Here is an 18,445-nt window from a genome sequence, read left to right as displayed (position 1 = left end):
CCATATACATACAGTCCATTAACAGATTCTTTTAGCTGTATATCCCAAACGTCCTGGATCTGACCACATTCCTCTAGTTGCACTGCTACTATCCTAGCGCAGGCTGTCATCATCTCTCACGTGCCCTCTTGTTAGAGCCTCTTGCCCGATAGCTGTGTTAACACTTCTCCCAAAGCAGCAATTCTTACATAGCTGTGAGAGTCATTTCAGATAATACGAATCAGATCATGCTGTACTGCTCACAGCCCTCTAGCCACTCTGCTGTTCTTGTTCTTTTTCACGTAGCAAGCTTATTACTGCCTCAAGGTCTTCGTGCTTATACTTCTGTCTCTCTGGAAGTTCTTCCCCCAGATCACTGGGCTCATTCATGCCATTCAGGTAGCTGTGTAGGTGACCTCAGAAAAGCCCTCTCTGAAATCTAACTAAAATATCTCCTTTTCTCTGTCGTGACTTTCTAGCTCCTTACCCAGCCTCTGTTTTTTTTTTTTCATAGCATTTACAATGCTGGCATTATGATGGTGTGTGGTATGTGTGTGAGGCGCGCGTGTGCACACGTGCGTGTATGTGTATTTTTAAAAAGTATTTATTTTTGTGTTTGTGTATTTGCCCCACTGGAATGCGAGCTGAAAGATAAATGTCTAAATAATTGTATGTTGCCTGTACTTAAAGGCGCCTGGCACATAGTAAGCTGCTGATTAATATTGGCTGATAAAATCACAAATGAATAGAGTACTCTTTGGGAAATGGTGGAGATGAGTGTTTGGAAAAGGAAGTAACGTACTTGGTACATAACATACTGTTTCACATTATTTTCATAGTGATACTATGACATTTTTCTAGTCTCATTTTAAAGATGAGTAGATAGCTATTCAGGTAGGATAAGTAACATGTACATACTCATATAGGTTTTGCTTACTCAATTGATTAAAAGGATTTTTATTGAATTCTTCTGCCTAAGTGCTAGGTAGAACTGCCATTCAAATTCTCAGTCTGATACGAAAGGAGTAATCTGATCAGATGTGTGCTTGAGAAAGCTGCTGGGTAGTACGTAAGAGAGATGTGGAGGAAGGCTGGACTGGAAGCAGGGGACACGTTGGACTGTTGCCATACTCCAGAGGTAGGGAAGTCAAGAGGAGAATGATATTAGGTATGAGAATTGTTAGCCTTGGTGCCTGATTGGGTTTGGGTTGTTAGAGAAGAGACCAGAGTCACTAACCTGCTAGATTACAGAACCCTCAAAGGAAGACTCAGACAGAAAAGAATTTAAACAAGAAAAATAAAAGAGGTTTCTTACAACAAATGTAAAGAAGTTTGACTTCAGAAGGAATGGCTTGCCAAATAAAACAGTAATTAGTTATTTATTTTTATTTTTTTATTTACATTTATTTATTTATTTAACATTTTATTTCTTTTTCCCTCCCCCTTCCCCCTCCCTTCTGGTAGCCACTAGTCCATTGTCCATGTCAATGAGTCCCTGTTTGTAAAACAGTAATTATTTAAATGGAGAAGAAAGCCGTAAAATTCCAAGATTACCAGGTACAATCTTCATCATACACTTTCTCAGTGGTAGAAAAACTGCATTTTTTTTTCACATGCTTATCCTATTTACAACGGTTATGACATGCTTTTTTTACTCATTAGCACAACAAAATTTGGAGGTAAAATTGTTTTAGCGAGGGAGTTCTGGTTTATGAAAAAAGATTTCATTCATTTTGGGACCCAGACTAGACAGGATGACCTTGTTTTCTTGGTCTGTTCCAGGGTGCAGAGTGCATTTTGTCCTTACTGGTGTGTGACATATTTAGTCACAATGGCAACTGGGCAAAGTGTCTTTTTTTTGCTGCCTTCTTCCCATTTCCCAGGCCGGGGATGGAGTGCACGTGGGGATATACGTTAATGATCTCAGTTTTGCCCTTGTAGGGTCTGGAGTGCCTCTGTGATCTGTGGGAGGACAGGTTCAATACACACATGTGAGCGGGGGCTGCTGGAGGCTGACCCAGAGGACAGACTGTGAGCCAGCTCAGAGCGTAGAGGGGAGCTCTTGGGGAGAATCCATGGGATGTGAGATGAAGAGACCCTCCCACAGAGCCAGACCACAGTGTAGGAGATGAGCAGTCTGTGAAGAGGACTGAAGAGGAGTGGCCTGAGGAGGATGAAAAGAGCCAAGAACCTAAGGAAGAGAGTGTCAGGAAGTGGGCACGCTGGCACTTGCCTTGGAGATCTAGAAACACATGGACTGAACGTTCTCCTTTGGGTTGGTAAGGAAGGGCTTGTTGGAAAATCAATGCATGAGAATAGTTTTTTAAAAAGCTGTGTTAAATAAAGGAGCATATATGAAAACAAAGTTACAGTGCTTAAAACTGCGGAACTGATGGAAGAAAGACAGAACAATGGATTACAAAGTCCAGAGGCAAATTAAAATTGTATAAAATAGTGTGTAGTAACAGTGTAAATAAAACCAAGAAGAGATAAAGTAAAACACTGAGATTTTAAATACATAAAAGTCAGGATCTTTGGAGGAGCATGGGGTTGTGGGTAGGGCTAGCAGGAAATATGAGAGTTCAGCTCCTTTGTCTTGGGAAGGGGACAGTTCTGATCACCTCACCTTCCCACACTCTCCTGTGTGCTTCAGGAAACCTGTCCTCTTCAGGATTTTGCCTCAACCCCACCTAGGCTCTTCGCTTCTATATCCTGTGTTCCCCACTCCATCCCTGGTCTGTCTTGGGAGCATTTCCTCATAGATCATCTGCACATAATCTTCATCTCAAGGTCGGCTGCCACTGAGAACCCAGCCCATGACAGCTCTGAAAAAGGACCACTTCTCTAATTATGCATCTTGGGAAACCTGTTTCAAATTCGATGTTTCCCTGGTTGGGTTTTGTGGAACACTAGTCCCTCAACTGACTCTGGGGGCAGGGGATCTGAAGGGCAGCTTTTTAAACTACTTAGTTAAAAAAATATATTGGTGCTGTTTGAATGATGAAGCATATTACACAAAATTTTTCTTTATTTTCAACGTGTTTTTACTCCATGCTTATACACACCAAGTGCTTGTTCTTGTGTTTTCTGATAATCACTCAGTGGAGTGGGGCAGGTAGTATTATAATTGCCTTTTTACTGGTGTGGAAAATAGTGGTCAAAGGGATAGTGACATGTCAAAGTTTCACAACTGGAGTTGGAACTCTTCCTCAGATTGACCCAAATTCTATACTTTTATTACTATACTGATGGTCTGAAAGAATTGACGTGTATCCTGAAGTGCCGAGTCTCACAGAGACTAGTAAGGCTGTTCTGCAGACATGTCTTTTCATAAGGAAAGGTTGGACAGGGGGTTCTCTGTGATGTATTTGAATACTTGATAGAGTGTAGCAGTTGGGAGGTCAAACCAGCCTGGAATGGAAAGTGACAGGTTCAGGTGTGATGATGCTGAATTTGTGAAAATGATAAGAGATAGAAAACAGTTGGAGATGGTTTGGGAAAGAGAAAAGACAAGTATGTTGATTTTAATCTCACTGAAGGTAAGAGTTTGGGAAAGAAAAATGAAATTACAAAGATTAAGCCATATGGAGGAGCCTCGAAGAGCGAAGAACCGTTGAAGAAGGGACCGCTTGAAGTAGGAAAACAGCGTAGTGTGGGGTGACTGCTGGGAGGATGGGGAATCAGGATGGAGAGGTTATTTTTTCAGAGAGGAGGAGGATCACATTTTTTCTGAGTCTGGAGGAAAAGAATATACTGGAGAAAAACGATTATAGAAGTTCAGGTGAAGTGACTTTGATAAGTTAGAAGGCCAAGTAAATTGATTGGCTTGGGGTGGGCATAAGGGTGAGAGGCTTTGGAAAGTGTTAAGAGGCGACATGTTATTGAGTGCTTACTGTGGGCCAGGCACTGTGCTAACTGCCTTATGCAAATCGTTTAATTTCATCCTCAGTTGAACCCCCTACAGGCAATGTGGTATTGTTGTCATTTTGCAGATTAATTAACTCAGGTCTGGAGAGGTCACATGATCAGTAAGTGGTAGGGCTAAGCTTTGAACTCAAGTCTGTTTGAAGGTAGAGCCTGCACATCAGCCCTCATGTTTTATTACTGAGGAGAGAGGAAAAAGACTGAAATTCCTGTTTCACTTCCTCACAGTGGCTATTCAACTCTTACTGAATAAAAACAACTTATTCTTACTTTCCAGGGGGCAGATGATTTCTGCTGAAGATTGTGAATTTATTCAAAGGTTTGAAATGAAAAGAAGTCCTGAGGAGAAGCAAGAGATGCTTCAAAATGAAGGCAGTCAGGTAATCGATATAAACTTATCATGAACACTTCTCTGTGTCTTTAAAAATTCTTGAAATGTTTTTTAATGACTGTGTGATATTCCATTATAGATATGCATCATAATTTAACTAAAAATCCTTTTTTATTAGAAGATATTTGAGTGATTTCCAGTTTTCCTTGTTAATTTTGGGAAAAAATGTTATGTTTAGTATGTTTATTCTTCTATCCTTTTCTGCATTTCTGAAAATCTTCTTAGAATACATTCCCAGAAGAGAAATTACTTTTTCAAAGTACACGTTTTTTTAAAAAGTTGCTTAACTTGTTTTTTAGAAAACGTTTTTACTTTGTATTCTCACTAGTGCAGTTCCACTATCCATTAGATTTTCTGATATGGGGCTCTGATTGGCTGAAAGAGCGCATATGCAGCCCCGTCTGATTCTCATAGCAAACCTGGGAAATTTATGAAGAAACATATTGTTGGTGCCAGTTTCTGTTGAAGTCCAGAGAGATTGTTACATCGTTGATAAGTTGTAGAATGAAGACAGGTCAAAGTCTTCTGATTCCAGTCCCCAGTACTCCTGTTGGTCTAGTGTTCTGCTTCCCAGTATATCTGCCCCCCCGCCAAAAAAAATTTAAAACTAATGATAATATTTGATTGTTTACATAACTTAATTTTTATGTTGTAGATAATTAAGAGTTGATAGTGGCTAGGTCTGTATTTTAAAAATAGTGAACATTTTGAAATTTATCACTAGAAATGATAAAAAATCAATGCAAGTCATAGAATAGTCCTCCCATACTTCATCACAATATTTGTAAAAGGTATACATTTTCTATAGTTGAAACCTGTTAATAGCATGTGTATCCTAATTTAGGCAAGCAAAATAATATTTTACTGAAATTCCATTAATATGTTGTGTTTGCAGTTGAAAACAATAATTAACATTGATTTCATTTTTTTTTGTAGTGTGCTAAAACATTTATAAATCTGATGACTCATATCTCCAAAGAACAGACAGTTCAGTACATACTAACTATGGTCGATGATATGTTGCAGGTAGGTATAGTCTTTACTTAATGCAGTTGGTGACTTCATCTTTTTATGTACTGCACAGTAACATTTTTGTAAGGATTCATTTATAGCATTGGTTCTCTTCTAGAGTGTAATAATACATTTTTCTTCATTATGTTAGTTGTGATTTGCTAATCATGATAAAAATGAGAATGCCCACATACAGATTATCTTGTTCTTTTTCATGATTTGCTAATCATGATAAAAATGAGAATGCCCACGTACAGATTATCTTGTTGTTTTTCTATATGGCTATTTTTGTTGTTTTTCATAGGTATTTTTTCCCCCATAATACCTGAGTTTTTTATTGAATGCCAGCAATGTTCAGTGAATCACTTGAGGCTTTCAGGATGCTCTGTGTAGTCACAGATGATATGGCTCCTTCTCTTTCAGTTATTTCACAGATTTCAATTCTCCTGTGTTTCAGGCCAGTGCCAAGCACTGGGGCTTCACTGCTGAATGTAGGCAAGGTGCTGGCCCTCTAAAGCATTGTTCATTTGGAGAATGTTTTGCTAATCATCTGACATTTTTCTAGTTGTATAACGTCTCTATTTATTGCCTTACTGTCTCCGAACACAGAGGGGCCTCCTTTAGTCACAATTTTGTATTTTACACCAGAATATAATCTAGGTTTTAATTGTCAGTGTATAGAGTAATTCTTTTTGAAACAAGCTGTCTGCCTGCTACATCCAATGCCTGTCTACATGTGTTAGGAGACTTGAAGAAAGAGTTTCAGTCTGGCTCCTTAGGGGCAGTCTGGCTACTTAGTGGTTGTTCTGTCAATTTACAAGGAAAAACATTTATTGATGACCTACTATGCACCAAGCACTGTGCTAACTATGATTGAGGATACAAAGGTTAGAAAGAATGTTGCTGTTTGCCTAGGGGCCATCATGTCATTTACAAGAATATAGTGATTTTATAATGTAAGTGAGGATCAATATCTAATATGGCTGATGACATACTGGGCTGATGCATGCCTGTCTCAGAATGACCTTGGTTCTCTGAGCACTTTTTTCTTTAAAAAAGTAAAATTAATAAAAATGGAGAATGTTGTGGTTTGCCCTGGCTATCCTGGTTATTATATAGGACTATACCTAGAATGAGGAGGCTGTGAGTAGGCATGCGACCTGTTTTTTTATTTTATTTTAAATATTATACACCTGCTTATATAGAACACACACAAATATCCTCAATTTTTATACATAGCCACAAATCTATAAATTAAAAACCGTGAGTTCACACTCTCTCCAATTTCATTTTAGTTCAACACTACAGAGTTCATTCTAGTTATCCTTTTCCACATTTGTAATCTCTTCTGACATAGTGAGATTGTGAGATCCTCTTATTCTCCATCTATTAATTTGTTTGTTCTGCCCTATAATACAGAGAAAGTAGTTTTTTGATTCATACGACTATGAAAAACAAGCCCTTTACTTAGAATTCAGTGTTTGTTTACAGTACTTTATCTTTAAACTGAGGGTATGTAGTCAGAGTATTATATTCAAGTTTCGTTCATAGTGGTTATGTTATTTTTCTTGAAATACAGTTGGATTCATTTGTTTCTACTTTAGTCTTTTTCTCATCCTTGTTGATTTTATTTTATTATTTTCGATTATGTACAATAGTAACATGCTTCTCAAAGTCAAAACTATACAGAAAAGTATTGTTTTAAATTGTCAGTGTATAGAGTAATTCTTTTTGAAACAAAGAGAGATATCACCAACCCCTACCCATCCCTTGCCACCCCATTCCCACCTACCTGTTATAGGTAACCAATATCCTAGATTTTTGGTTTATCCTTCCTGTTTTTCTTGGTTTTTTTTTTTTTTTGGCAAAAATAGGCAGGTACGTATGTATTTTCTTATATTCCCCTTTTTTTAATACAAAAATATCTTTATTCAAATATGGCTTTATTCATATTCTCTTAAAGGGGTGTATCTGGGGTGTCTGGGACAATGATGGCTGGTGGCATATTTTAAGCAGGAATTGAAACTATAAAGGACTATTTGAGGAAGATGGATTTTAAACGTATCTAAATGTATAAAATAGGTTCTGCTCTTTATGTTTGTAAGATACTTTGTTCATTTACATGCACAATGAGAGTTAACATTTTAACTTTGGAAATAATCCACCAGTAGAGTTAAAGATGACCTACCTGAGTTTTGAATCCTTTGCTAAAGTCATTATCATAACCATTTCCATTGTTATTCTAAACTATAATATTTATTACTTAAGGAGATGGTAGTTTATTCCTCAAATAGGTAACTGTTAGCACAGGCCAAAATTAAAACCAGTGTATTTACAAAGAATTAAATGTTGATCTGAAAATTAAAATTATTTATGTGATTATTTGCGCTTTTACCAAATATATTCACTTAGGGAACCAGAAAGTGGATTTCAGCCAGTAATAGCAGAGAAAATTTAGGTGAGACGTAGAGTTTGCATGATTTGAACTAAGAATTAGTTGTTCCTCAGATCCTAAATCTACATACTAGTATGATACTCTGTTTTTGGCTCTCTCTGCCCTGATTTTTCTATCATAAATTGCTAATGATAACCTTGAACATTTGAGATTTCTCTAATTCCCTGTTTCCCTTGCCTGCTTGTAAGTAGCTTGAGATGCTTCTTGCCAGTCCTTCTATCTAGAGCTAATTTGTGATCTCTCTGCCCCCTTCCGATTTCGTTTGTGTGGAAGCAGGGTAGAGGTGTTGGAACAACATTGGGAAAGGCAGGTCAGAAGTGCAGGCTGAGGAGACATGTAACTTAAGAGTGCTACACCTTGCAGGGCTAGGATCTGTTATCTTGGCTCACTTGAATTAAACTCATCATAATGATTAAAGGTGATTTTATTTTTAAAATATTCCTGCTCCTATCACCATCCCCTACCCCATAATAATAATAGCAATAGGGAGATAAATATCACACTGGAATAATAAAAAACACAGATTGATGGGACATAAATGAAAGGGCTGAGAAGAAGTGCACAATTGTTACATCTTTAGGAAAATACATTCTGATTAGTGATATTTCTTTTTTCTTTTTAGGAAAATCACCAACGTGTTAGCATTTTCTTTGACTATGCTAAACGTAGCAAGAACACTGCGTGGTCTTACTTTCTGCCAATGTTGAATCGCCAGGATCTCTTTACTGTTCATATGGTAAATTTTGAATTGATCCAATTTCTGATTTAGGGAAGAAACACATCTAGGCCATTTATGACTTGGTAACCTCCCAGTTCCTAGAGGAGTAATGGCTGTGACGCTAACTTTTCAAAGTAGTAGTTCCTTATTGGTGTGGGCATATGAGAAACACAAAGGGGAAAGGATTGCTCTGATACATTTGAAGTTTTGTAGAGTATAATGATGAGTTTATTAGCATAAAAGCCTTGTGAATACATGTGCAAATAGCTCTGGATAGCTATGATAGGTTTAACCAAATTTACTGTAGAAATTAAATTTTGCTTTGAAGTAGTTACTGTGTTTAATTTTTATTTTAAGTAATTAATTGCTTTTTAATATCTTAAGTACACTCCTGTTTTAAATTTTGCATGAAAGGCTATCTTTGGAAGCCTTAACAATGAAGAATCTTTGAAGGAGTATGTGGAGAAGGTATGAGAGGAGGGTTGAGAGACTAAATCTTTGACTAAGCATTGCCTACTCCCACGTGGAATGAGCTCTGGGACATGGGGTGGGGGAAGCTCCTGAAGCCGCTCATTTTAGTACATGTCTTTACATTTTTCAAATCAAGAACTACTACTGTCATTGAAACAATTTTGAGCATATGTGCTCGTTCTCTCTCTCTCTCTCTCTCTCTGTCTCCTTACATATCTATATTCACTTATGTACTACTGTATTCATATGTTTTATATATTATAAAACATTTATAAAAAAATTAAAAAGGATTCATGAAATAAATTCTATTTTAAAAAATACTTCAAAAAACCAATAATATATTTTCTTTCAAATTGTAGAGACTTATTTTCACTGTCTGCATACCTGGTTTAAACGTCGTCCTAATTTTGATGGTTTTGTAATAAAATTGACAAATATAGTACAGACCAAATATAAATTTAGGGTAAGGCTCATCATTATTAATTGTGTAGCCAAATCCATGTTTTAATTTCTTTATGATTTTAGTTGCTTTTGTCTAATCTTTAAAATTTTGAGGGTCAGATTGTCATTGGGTTACCTAATGTACTGATGAAGAGCTTATGCTCTGAGTAGAAATGTCAAGCCTCTTCTTTCTTTGTCTTTTCCGTTTTGATCAGTGCTTACGTTGCTGATAATATTTTCAATCCCTGGTTTCTTTACAGGAATCTTTTCAAGTTATTTATCTAGTTTGTGAAAGTTAGGTCTGTTTAAAGTAGATAATGTATCTGTAAAGTCACTTAGCTAGGCACATGAAAATGTCCATTTGTCACAACTTAGTGAATGATTCAAGGCGTGGCTGTAAGTCCTCCATGGTGTAGAATTTTGGATATGTCATGATGCTTGAATGCCCGACATACTGACCTTGAAAGTGTGCCTTCATCACCTTGCTCAGCTGTAGCCAAGTATAAGAACAAATATTGGTCTACCAGCACAGAAATTATTTTGGGGTTAACTAGCCTTCCATTCTCTACTGGGATTAATTATTGCTGAGTAATTGGAGTTTTGAAACATTGACTTTTAGATTGTACTGAAGGAATATTAAGTTGGGTTTGTGTGTAGAGAAGTAGTATTTTATATTGCCTGCTTTTTTGTCTTTATATATACAGATATATACTTACATATATATTCAGATATATTGTGGTATAACTGACAAATTATAAGGTATTTCAAGTTACAACATGATGATTTTATATAGATATACTTAGACTGCCTATTTAATTAAAAAACCATGATTAGTTTTATAGTTTAAAGAAAATTGAGAAGTCTTTGAGGAGAAAAGCGTATATTTCTATATATCAAGGGAGATGGCTGTTTAATACAAGGATATATTTTGTACAAAGATACAGATTTTTAGGTGTGAAGACTCACAAGGGGCTCGGAATGCAAAGTACTGGCTGGCCGTTTGTTACAGAGATTTCTCAGAACTCTGGCAAGTGATTTGATGAAAGTCTGATGCTGAGGAAGATTTCTGTGCTTTTTTGATTTTTGTTGGTCTTATAATGAATCCCAATCTTACTTTTGAAACTCAAAACAATACAAGGAATGTAGTGAAATTCTTAATTTAACAACTAATTTTGGTTCATTGTAACGGAAATATTTGAAAATACATTTTTACTATATAAATATATTTCTAAAAAAATATAAATTATTTTTTTTTAGGAGTTGAGTGTTAAAAAAATTATGCAGCAAAATGCTTATGAGTCCTGATTTTTAAGATATGTGATATGATTGTAGAATCAATATAGTATTCAAGTGTATTTCTTATTTTTTAGGCAGCAAGAATTATTGCCAAGTTAGCTGCTTGGGGAAAAGAATTGATGGAAGGCAGTGACTTAAATTACTATTTCAATTGGATAAAAACTCAGCTGAGTTCACAGGTAAAAGACATTTCTTTTAGTAATTTTGAAAGGAGTATAACATCGTTATTCTTTTAAGCTCTTTATAGTAATTACGTGAAATTACAAAAATGTTATATTAAAATAGTGCCATTTTGAACTTGATAAGTAAGCCAAACGACTCTTAGGTATGGTAGTATGCTTCACTTTTTCTTTCTTTGACTGGCTTCAACTGAAACCTTTCTGTCCTTTCTGCCACCTGGGATTCTCCATTCATGCTTTTCAGTGGGCAGGGAGTACCTTCCTTCCAGGTGGCTGCCAAGATCACACAGGTTGGAGAACTGAAAGGGTTATAACAGCTCCTAAGAACATAGTCATGTGAGGCTTGTGAGAAAGGAAAAGAAAGTGTCCCGCAGGGGAGGGAGTGCAGAGGCAGGCTTCGCGGCCCAGAGACTTCCAGGGTCAGCTCCCACGTCTGCCTTGGGACTCTGGACCACCAAAATTTGTGTGAGAAATCTTGGTTTTGGGAGAGCTCTCCCAAAATTTCTGGTGGGATCTTTCATGCCCTTTTCGGTCACATAACCAGGCCAAACTGTCTAACTAGTTATACCATTAAATAAACTAGCTTTGGGTGCCACCAGGGAGGGGAGTTTCAAGCTGCATCCGGTATGTCAGTATGTTATAGGTCATTAGTCAATCTTCTTGTTCTAGTCTTGGCCAAGAGTTAGTACCAGGCTTCTAGGTGCCTCTGGGTGAGCCTGGAGCTGCTCGATCCAGCGATGAGATAGCTGTCTAACACAGCGGCTTCTCAGGACTTCATGGTATTGTTGTGGGATCAACACTTAGGCCTAAGGTCAAACCTGAAGCCTGCTTATTTGCTGTCTTCTCGCTTTCAGGACTCTCTAGCTCTATTTCTCCATAGAGGAAAATAGCTTTCTGATTTAATGGCTGGGAAAATAACAAGTTTTCTGTTATTGTCTTCATGCTTCTCTAGAACAGGGTGAAAGACAGAATGCTTATGATGGCTCAGTGGAGTGTTTCTTTCTTGTAGTTTTCCAGTGACTGAGTATTAAGTGGTAAAGGGAAACTTGGTGGGAATGTTCATCAGAAAAGGAGTGAAATGAAGGTGTATGGGGGTAGAGTATTCTGGGGAAGAAAAGAGAAGAGAATGAGATTTTGGTGTGGGGTTGGGTGACATGGAGGAATGAGACCAGGAGAAGCAGTAATATTAGTAGTTATTGTGTTCTCAGAGTTAGATTACAAATACATGTCTATGTGAAATATGTTTTTGGAAAGTGGTCATTTAGATTTCAGTGACTATATTTTTTAACGGATTTTAATTTGAAACATAAGAGACACCATGGCATTTTATTTTTTATCATTGCCTGTCTTTTAGGGGAACCCAATAGTTTTTTATATTTGGGTAGGGATATTTTGGAGTGTTTTGAACAAAATTAAGTATTTTTTTATGTCAGTAGCATAAATCTTAACACTCTTTGGCTTAGTTTTTAAACTTTACAAGAGCCACAAATTTGTAGGTTTCAGTGTTTGTGAGGAATTTCAAAAAATGAGGTATTTAGAACATGAAAATCTCATTTTGTGAAGATGAGATTTTAAATTTCTAAATATATATCACGTGAGATCAGAACGCTTAAATAAGTAACACTGCCCTCCCCCCCCTTTCTATTTTGAAATGAGTTCTTCCTTTGAACAAATGTCATTTTGCTTTATCGTTGGCTGTATGGTATATTGGTAAAGTGGGCTTTATTGTAGCTGGATTCATAAAATGAGCATTGGTAGGAAAGAATATATACTCGTAATTTGCCACTAACATTTTGGGTTGTTTCAAATGTCTTAGACTTTTCCTCATAGGAATAATACTTATATTGTGTCTCACAGATTATTTGTCATTTTTGGAATGATTAACTGTGGTTGTAACCTCGATGAGCAATGGGGGAAATATTTCTATTGTCACTAGTGGAAGCAAATATTTCAATATCTAGAACAATTTTCTAGATATTGAATTAGAATTGAGCTTCTTGGCATTAGATAAATGCTCTTAAAGACTTTTTCTGTATCTTTCTAGCACACTCTTTTATCACTGAGGCTTTGGCTTTGTTTAGTTATGGTATGGCATTTTTGCTTTGCAAGTCCTTCTGCTACAGGATGCCCAGGGTGCCCAGGCCCAGTCTGGCTTTGCTTCTTAGAGTCTGGTCATTGCTTCTGCTAGGCTCCAGATTGCACCGTCTATCTTGCTGTAGACAGACACTTTTTCCATAGCCTTTTCCCAGAATTAAATTATAGACTTCTTGTTTAAAGAATGAATCATAGGATTATTTAGGATTTTATTTGCTACTTCGCTTAATGTCATGTGATAGTGCTATATCTAGAAAGTTTCTTTTTCTTTATCATAAGTGTTTTCTCCTTCATGAAAAGGACCACAATTTCATGATTCTAATAGAAATAAACTTTCAAAAGTCCAAATTAGTTGCAATTTGGATATTTTGTTCTTTGACTTATAGTGACATTTAGGAGCCATTTTTGGGTAGTTTAAGCATTTTACTTGGGTCATGGGGGCTCGTGCCTGACACTTAGTAGATAATAATTATTGAATAAATCAAAATAAAAATTTCCTTTCAGAAATTCATTATCACTTTTCTCTTGCATATTCAGCCTTTGACTTTCTACCTTAAAATTTCTTTTGTCATTTCTATATAACATGTGAGATTTTGATTTTCATTGTAACTTGTTAGCATTGCTGTGGATAACCAAATATTAAGGTTTGTGTAGTATCTTCCAATCATCAGGCACCTATTTCAAAAGCTTTGCCACAGAATATAACGTAGATAGTTCAGCTTAAGACAGTTGTCTTACTAGAGATATAATTCAGTAAGTAAATCTGAGACTTAGAAATTTGCACCAGCTTCGCTTATGAAATTTAGCTGGAGCTTGGTATTTGGTTTATTATTGCTCTATTTAAAATAATTTATTGATTAAGATATCTGGAAGACTGTAATGATATTTAGAATATTTTATATCATTCCCATACTTTTTATTAGTTGACGATACTCCATTAAGTAGGAATAGGAAAAAAATTATAAAATTTGCTTAGCTCCCTTTCATACACTAATAAATTAGAATAAAAATAAAAACAAAACTAAGTAATAAGTTATTTATTTTGTAATAGAAACTGCGTGGTAGCGGTGTCGCTGTTGAAACAGGAACAGTCTCTTCAAGTGATGTAAGTACATTCCTTCTTAATTCGCTGGCCTCCTCACATCCTGAATATAAGTTATTTTGAGTCACAGACATTTAAAATTTTGAATATGGTTATTAGTTCCCCAGATGTAAATCCATGCATTTGATACCTCCTGTTAGGTTAATGATATTATAAAAACTATATCTAAATATTTATGGTCTATAGTGATCACTTTTGTGTTGGTAGATGTGAGACTTGTGCTTCCTTATTGCTCTTCTTTTTAGGCCATTTTATCTCAGATCTGAGAATCAAAGCAAAAGTGTGAATTCAGATATACAACTGGAGGGAATCATCATAAAGTTACTCTCTTCAAGCTTCATTTGTCCAATAAACTAATGTCTGATCAATATGTGAACACTGAGTCAGGCAGTTGAAAACAGTTCAATTATCTGATGGCACTAAAACTTGTTACTGGTACTATGTTGCTGAAGACTTTATGCACGGCTACATGGTGGCCAGAAACAGCCCCCCAACCCATCCGTTTTTTGGCCAGTCTCTCCCCACATTTTTTGTAAAGCCAGAAGCTTAAAGGTTAAAAACTAATCACGTCTCCCCAAGTTCCTTTCTTGATCATAGTTGTCTTCTCTATTTGAGAATGGTTTAACTTCTTTGTACTCAGAACAGCTCAAAGATTGGCAATGTTTGGATAAGTAATAGTTGGCATGATTAGAGCTGGTTGAGGAAAATGGGGAAAACATTAGAAATGTAGGCGAGATGTGTCTAGCTTCATTTGGTGGGAATTTCTCATTTGTTGGGAAACTGGAAAGCATCTTTAGAGGATAGAGTCTACAACCTGCCTATGATAGACCTAAATGCAGCTCTGTAGAAGTCATTTAATGTCCATATTAATTACCAGTACTTACATATTTTGCATAGAACATAACCTGTATGTATTCTCTGAGACAATAGATGACAGTGGACTGAACCCCTTTTCAAAGCCTACAGTGGGGCTTCTCTTTGGGCCTGGGTGGAGGATTTGACAAATAGTGTGTTAGGCTGGAAAATGGCCAATGGCTTTTTGAAATGGATCAGAACAAAGTGTGGAACTAGATGAGCAACCTTGGGGCCAGGGTGGGAAAAGGAGGTGGTTGGTTAGAAGTCTAGATATTCAACCATAAGCAGATGTTTAAATTGGGAACTTTATTTTATATGACTTGAATTGCTACCAGCTCGAAACTTTGAAAAATTGTTTAGTTCGTGTATAAGACTTATTCGTAGATTTTTCAAAAGGTGTTTTTAGAATCATATGTCTTATGAACGAATTTGAGTGATTGTTAAAAGTGTAAGTTATTAAAGCTTACATAATGAGTCACAAGCGCTGGTGACAGAACATTCTTAATTTGCTCTTTTCCATTCAGTGTATTAGAAAAATAAAACTGATTAATTGAATTGGCAGTGCATTAGTCAAAGTGATTTCTCCAGTAGCCTCACACACATACATTCCAAATGGAATTAGCATTGGGGTAATTGTGAGTAAGGAAAAGATGGCGTACCATTTCCCACATTCTTCCCTTTAGTGCCCTTCAAATGTGAACATACTCTGTCTCTTACTGAAGGTTCTTACTTTTTCAAATGGCTATCAGCTTCAGTAAGTTGAGAGTAGGGTGTTAGCCTTCCTTTGATATTTGTGTTTTAATAGGAGAATCTGAATGGTAGCTAATACTCTTTGAGCTCTTACTATGTACCTGACACTGTATTATTCATTTTACATTTACATCTCCTTGAATATTTACATGCCCTCTGTCAGAGTTCTTACTATAAGCCATGCTTTATGGGTATGGAGGCTGCACAGAAAGGCACACCAGCTTGCCCCAGGTCATTTAGCTAATGAGTGGCAAAACCCTCACAGAAATGAATTACTTACTGAGAGAATTACTTTCGAGGTAACTGAGCTGGAGTTGGATCTTTAGGCATTCCCAAGTCTTACAGCCTCCTTAGACTTTTGAAAATATTGATATTATATCTTAAAATCCTTTAAGGTTTTCAGAGGGCAAAGAAAAGCAGTTTGGTGAGCTGCATTACATGATATTGCCACTTGATGTCAGTAAAAAACAAATATAAGTTTCACACTGTGAAATGCGAAATAAATATGATCCAACAGTCTTAACTTTTAAAATGGCCTTGGAAACATCATCATCAGTTCTGAGCAGAACATTACATTTTTATTTAAACAACATTACATAAATGAAATTTCTTTGAAATGCATTATATTGTCTTTGCCTAAATGTGAAAGTAATAAATGACATCATATCTTTCACTTAGCATACAAGCTGTCTGTTTAGTTCTTTACTGGCTCTCAAATGTGAATAATCAATCTTCTGTTCTGAGGAAGCCGCAAAGCCTTGGAAGTTGCTCGTTGTGCTGATACCCTGACAACAACAGAAATACTGTGATCTCTCACAAATTTGGAGGATTTATAAAAAATCTGAGATTTTTTTGTTTGTTCCTGTTTTCTTTTTCCTCTGCCCAACTTCATTTATACATTTGTGTAGGGGAACAGGGTGACTCTTAGCTCCCATATTGGACTGTGTCCTGTTCTCTGGCTATTTTTGTTTTAGACCTAGTCTAGCATCAGTTACTACCAGATGAACATTGTTTTGCTGATAGTAAAGTAACTTGATTAAGTTGCCACCCTCTCTGTTGGCTTATTTTATCTTGCTTTTTAATGTTCTGAAGCAGTTCTGTCCAATAGAACTTTCCGTGATGATGGAAATGTTCTGTATATCTGTACTTTCCATGATAGTAGCCACTAGCCACATGTGGCTGTTGGAGCGCTCGGAAATTGGCAAGTATGAGCGAGGAAGTAAATTTTCAGTTTTATTTAGTTTTTTTTTTTTTATAGCTTTATTGAAATATAGTTTACAAACCATAAAATATCTATTTGTAGTGCAGTAGATTTTAGAGTTTTAGAGTATTTACGGAATTACGCAACCATTACCAAAATCTAATTTTATAACATTTTCAACACCTCAAAAAGAAACCCTGTACATGTTAACAGTTGACCCCCTAACTTGTTCCTGGCTCCCAGCCTCTGGCAACCACTAATCTATTTTCTGTCTCTTCTGGCCATTTCATGTGAATGAATGATACAATATGTGGTTGTCTGTGAATGGTATCTTTCACTTAGCATAATGTTTTCAAGATTCATTCATGTTTTAGCACGTAATAATGGCATTTTAGAATGAGAGGAAAAAACATAACTTTTTTGGCTTTTGGTCAAATTCTTTAAATTGTTTCAGTGACAGTTCTAATATCCTTGTTAATATGAGGTTAGTTTTACCGCTTTGGCTTTGTTTTTACTTTAATGCTATGCTGATGTGGCACTTCTCAGTTTTCAGAAGAGGTGGAGTACTTTAGTGATTTAGTTTTTTACTACTTTGTTGATAAGTACGTCAAAAGTGCTGCACAAGTAGTGGAAATGAGTGGGCTGCATCAGTAGTTTATATATTTCAGACCCGCTCTCTGTTATCTGCTCTAGCTGGTAAGTGTAGTTTGTGAGGACTTAAGGTTATTCATAATTAATTAAATATCTTTGTACAAGTGAAAAAGTGCATTGTTATTTACCTAAAGCAATTCTTGGGTGATTTTCATTGTTCAATTGCCTTTTATCTTCTTCTCTTAAATGTTGGGGATTATTAAAATAGATGCACAGAATGAATGTTAAGAAAAGGAGGAAAGATAAGAACTTTTGAGTTTTTTTTTTTCTGATCAGATTTTTGGAAGAATTGCTTGGAGGTTTATTCAGACAATGCAAAAGAAAATTAAATGGTAAGGAATTTTAGTATAAGACTTCCTTTTACATATGATTTTCAAAATATAGCACTAATAATTAATAATAATAATAATAATATAATAATAATGTAATCTAATATTATACATTAGATGTGTTCTTGGAAGCTGTATACAAAGCAAGAATTTATTAAGCAAATAATTTTCTTAAGCTACAATAATTTTTCCTCTTAATAAGCAATCCCAGTAGTCATATAATTGATTACATGACTGAGTAAATAGATTGAAAGCAATACTTGAAGGAGATTTGTAAATTTGTAAATTAATAGTAAAGTTTGTAATAAGACAAGTCTAACTAAATTAATTTAATTAGGTATTATTTGTTAATTTAATTAGGTATTATTTGAGTGTTGACTAGAGTATCTTTCTTAATAAGCCAACTTCAAAGGAATTCTGGGGCTTACATATATGTATTTTAGTTCCTGAATATAAGGTAATAATAATAATAATAATAGTATACTTTACTATTGTTTTGTGTTATATAGAAACTGATTTGAGTAGCAGCTCTTTTTTTATAATTTGGTAGAGCTGGTATTATTTTTCTTTATTGATGAGAAAATAATTTTGAAGAGTT

General features: G+C 35.7%; 1 protein-coding gene across 5 annotated transcripts in view; it reads left to right on the top strand.

Moving 5' to 3' along the window:
- ATP6V1H (ATPase H+ transporting V1 subunit H) overlaps positions 1 to 18,445 on the top strand; it is a 117,389-nt gene that overhangs the window by 6,413 nt on the left and 92,531 nt on the right. For 4 of the 5 annotated variants that reach the window (XM_006923963.3, XM_015598583.2, XM_025041168.1 and 1 more), the window contains exons 3-7: positions 4,181 to 4,283; positions 5,231 to 5,320; positions 8,383 to 8,496; positions 10,761 to 10,865; positions 14,011 to 14,064. In XM_006923963.3, coding sequence (XP_006924025.1) covers positions 4,181 to 4,283; positions 5,231 to 5,320; positions 8,383 to 8,496; positions 10,761 to 10,865; positions 14,011 to 14,064 — 466 coding nt within the window. The remainder of the gene's footprint in view (positions 1 to 4,180; positions 4,284 to 5,230; positions 5,321 to 8,382; positions 8,497 to 10,760; positions 10,866 to 14,010; positions 14,065 to 18,445) is intronic. The other variant, XM_015598582.2, reaches the window with a different exon arrangement.

This window comes from Pteropus alecto, unplaced genomic scaffold (assembly GCF_000325575.1).
Source record: "Pteropus alecto unplaced genomic scaffold, ASM32557v1 scaffold87, whole genome shotgun sequence".
Classification (NCBI taxonomy): domain Eukaryota; kingdom Metazoa; phylum Chordata; class Mammalia; order Chiroptera; family Pteropodidae; genus Pteropus; species Pteropus alecto.
The sequence above is the reverse complement of the archived record's forward strand: the minus strand, read 5'-3'. Positions and strand labels throughout refer to the sequence as shown.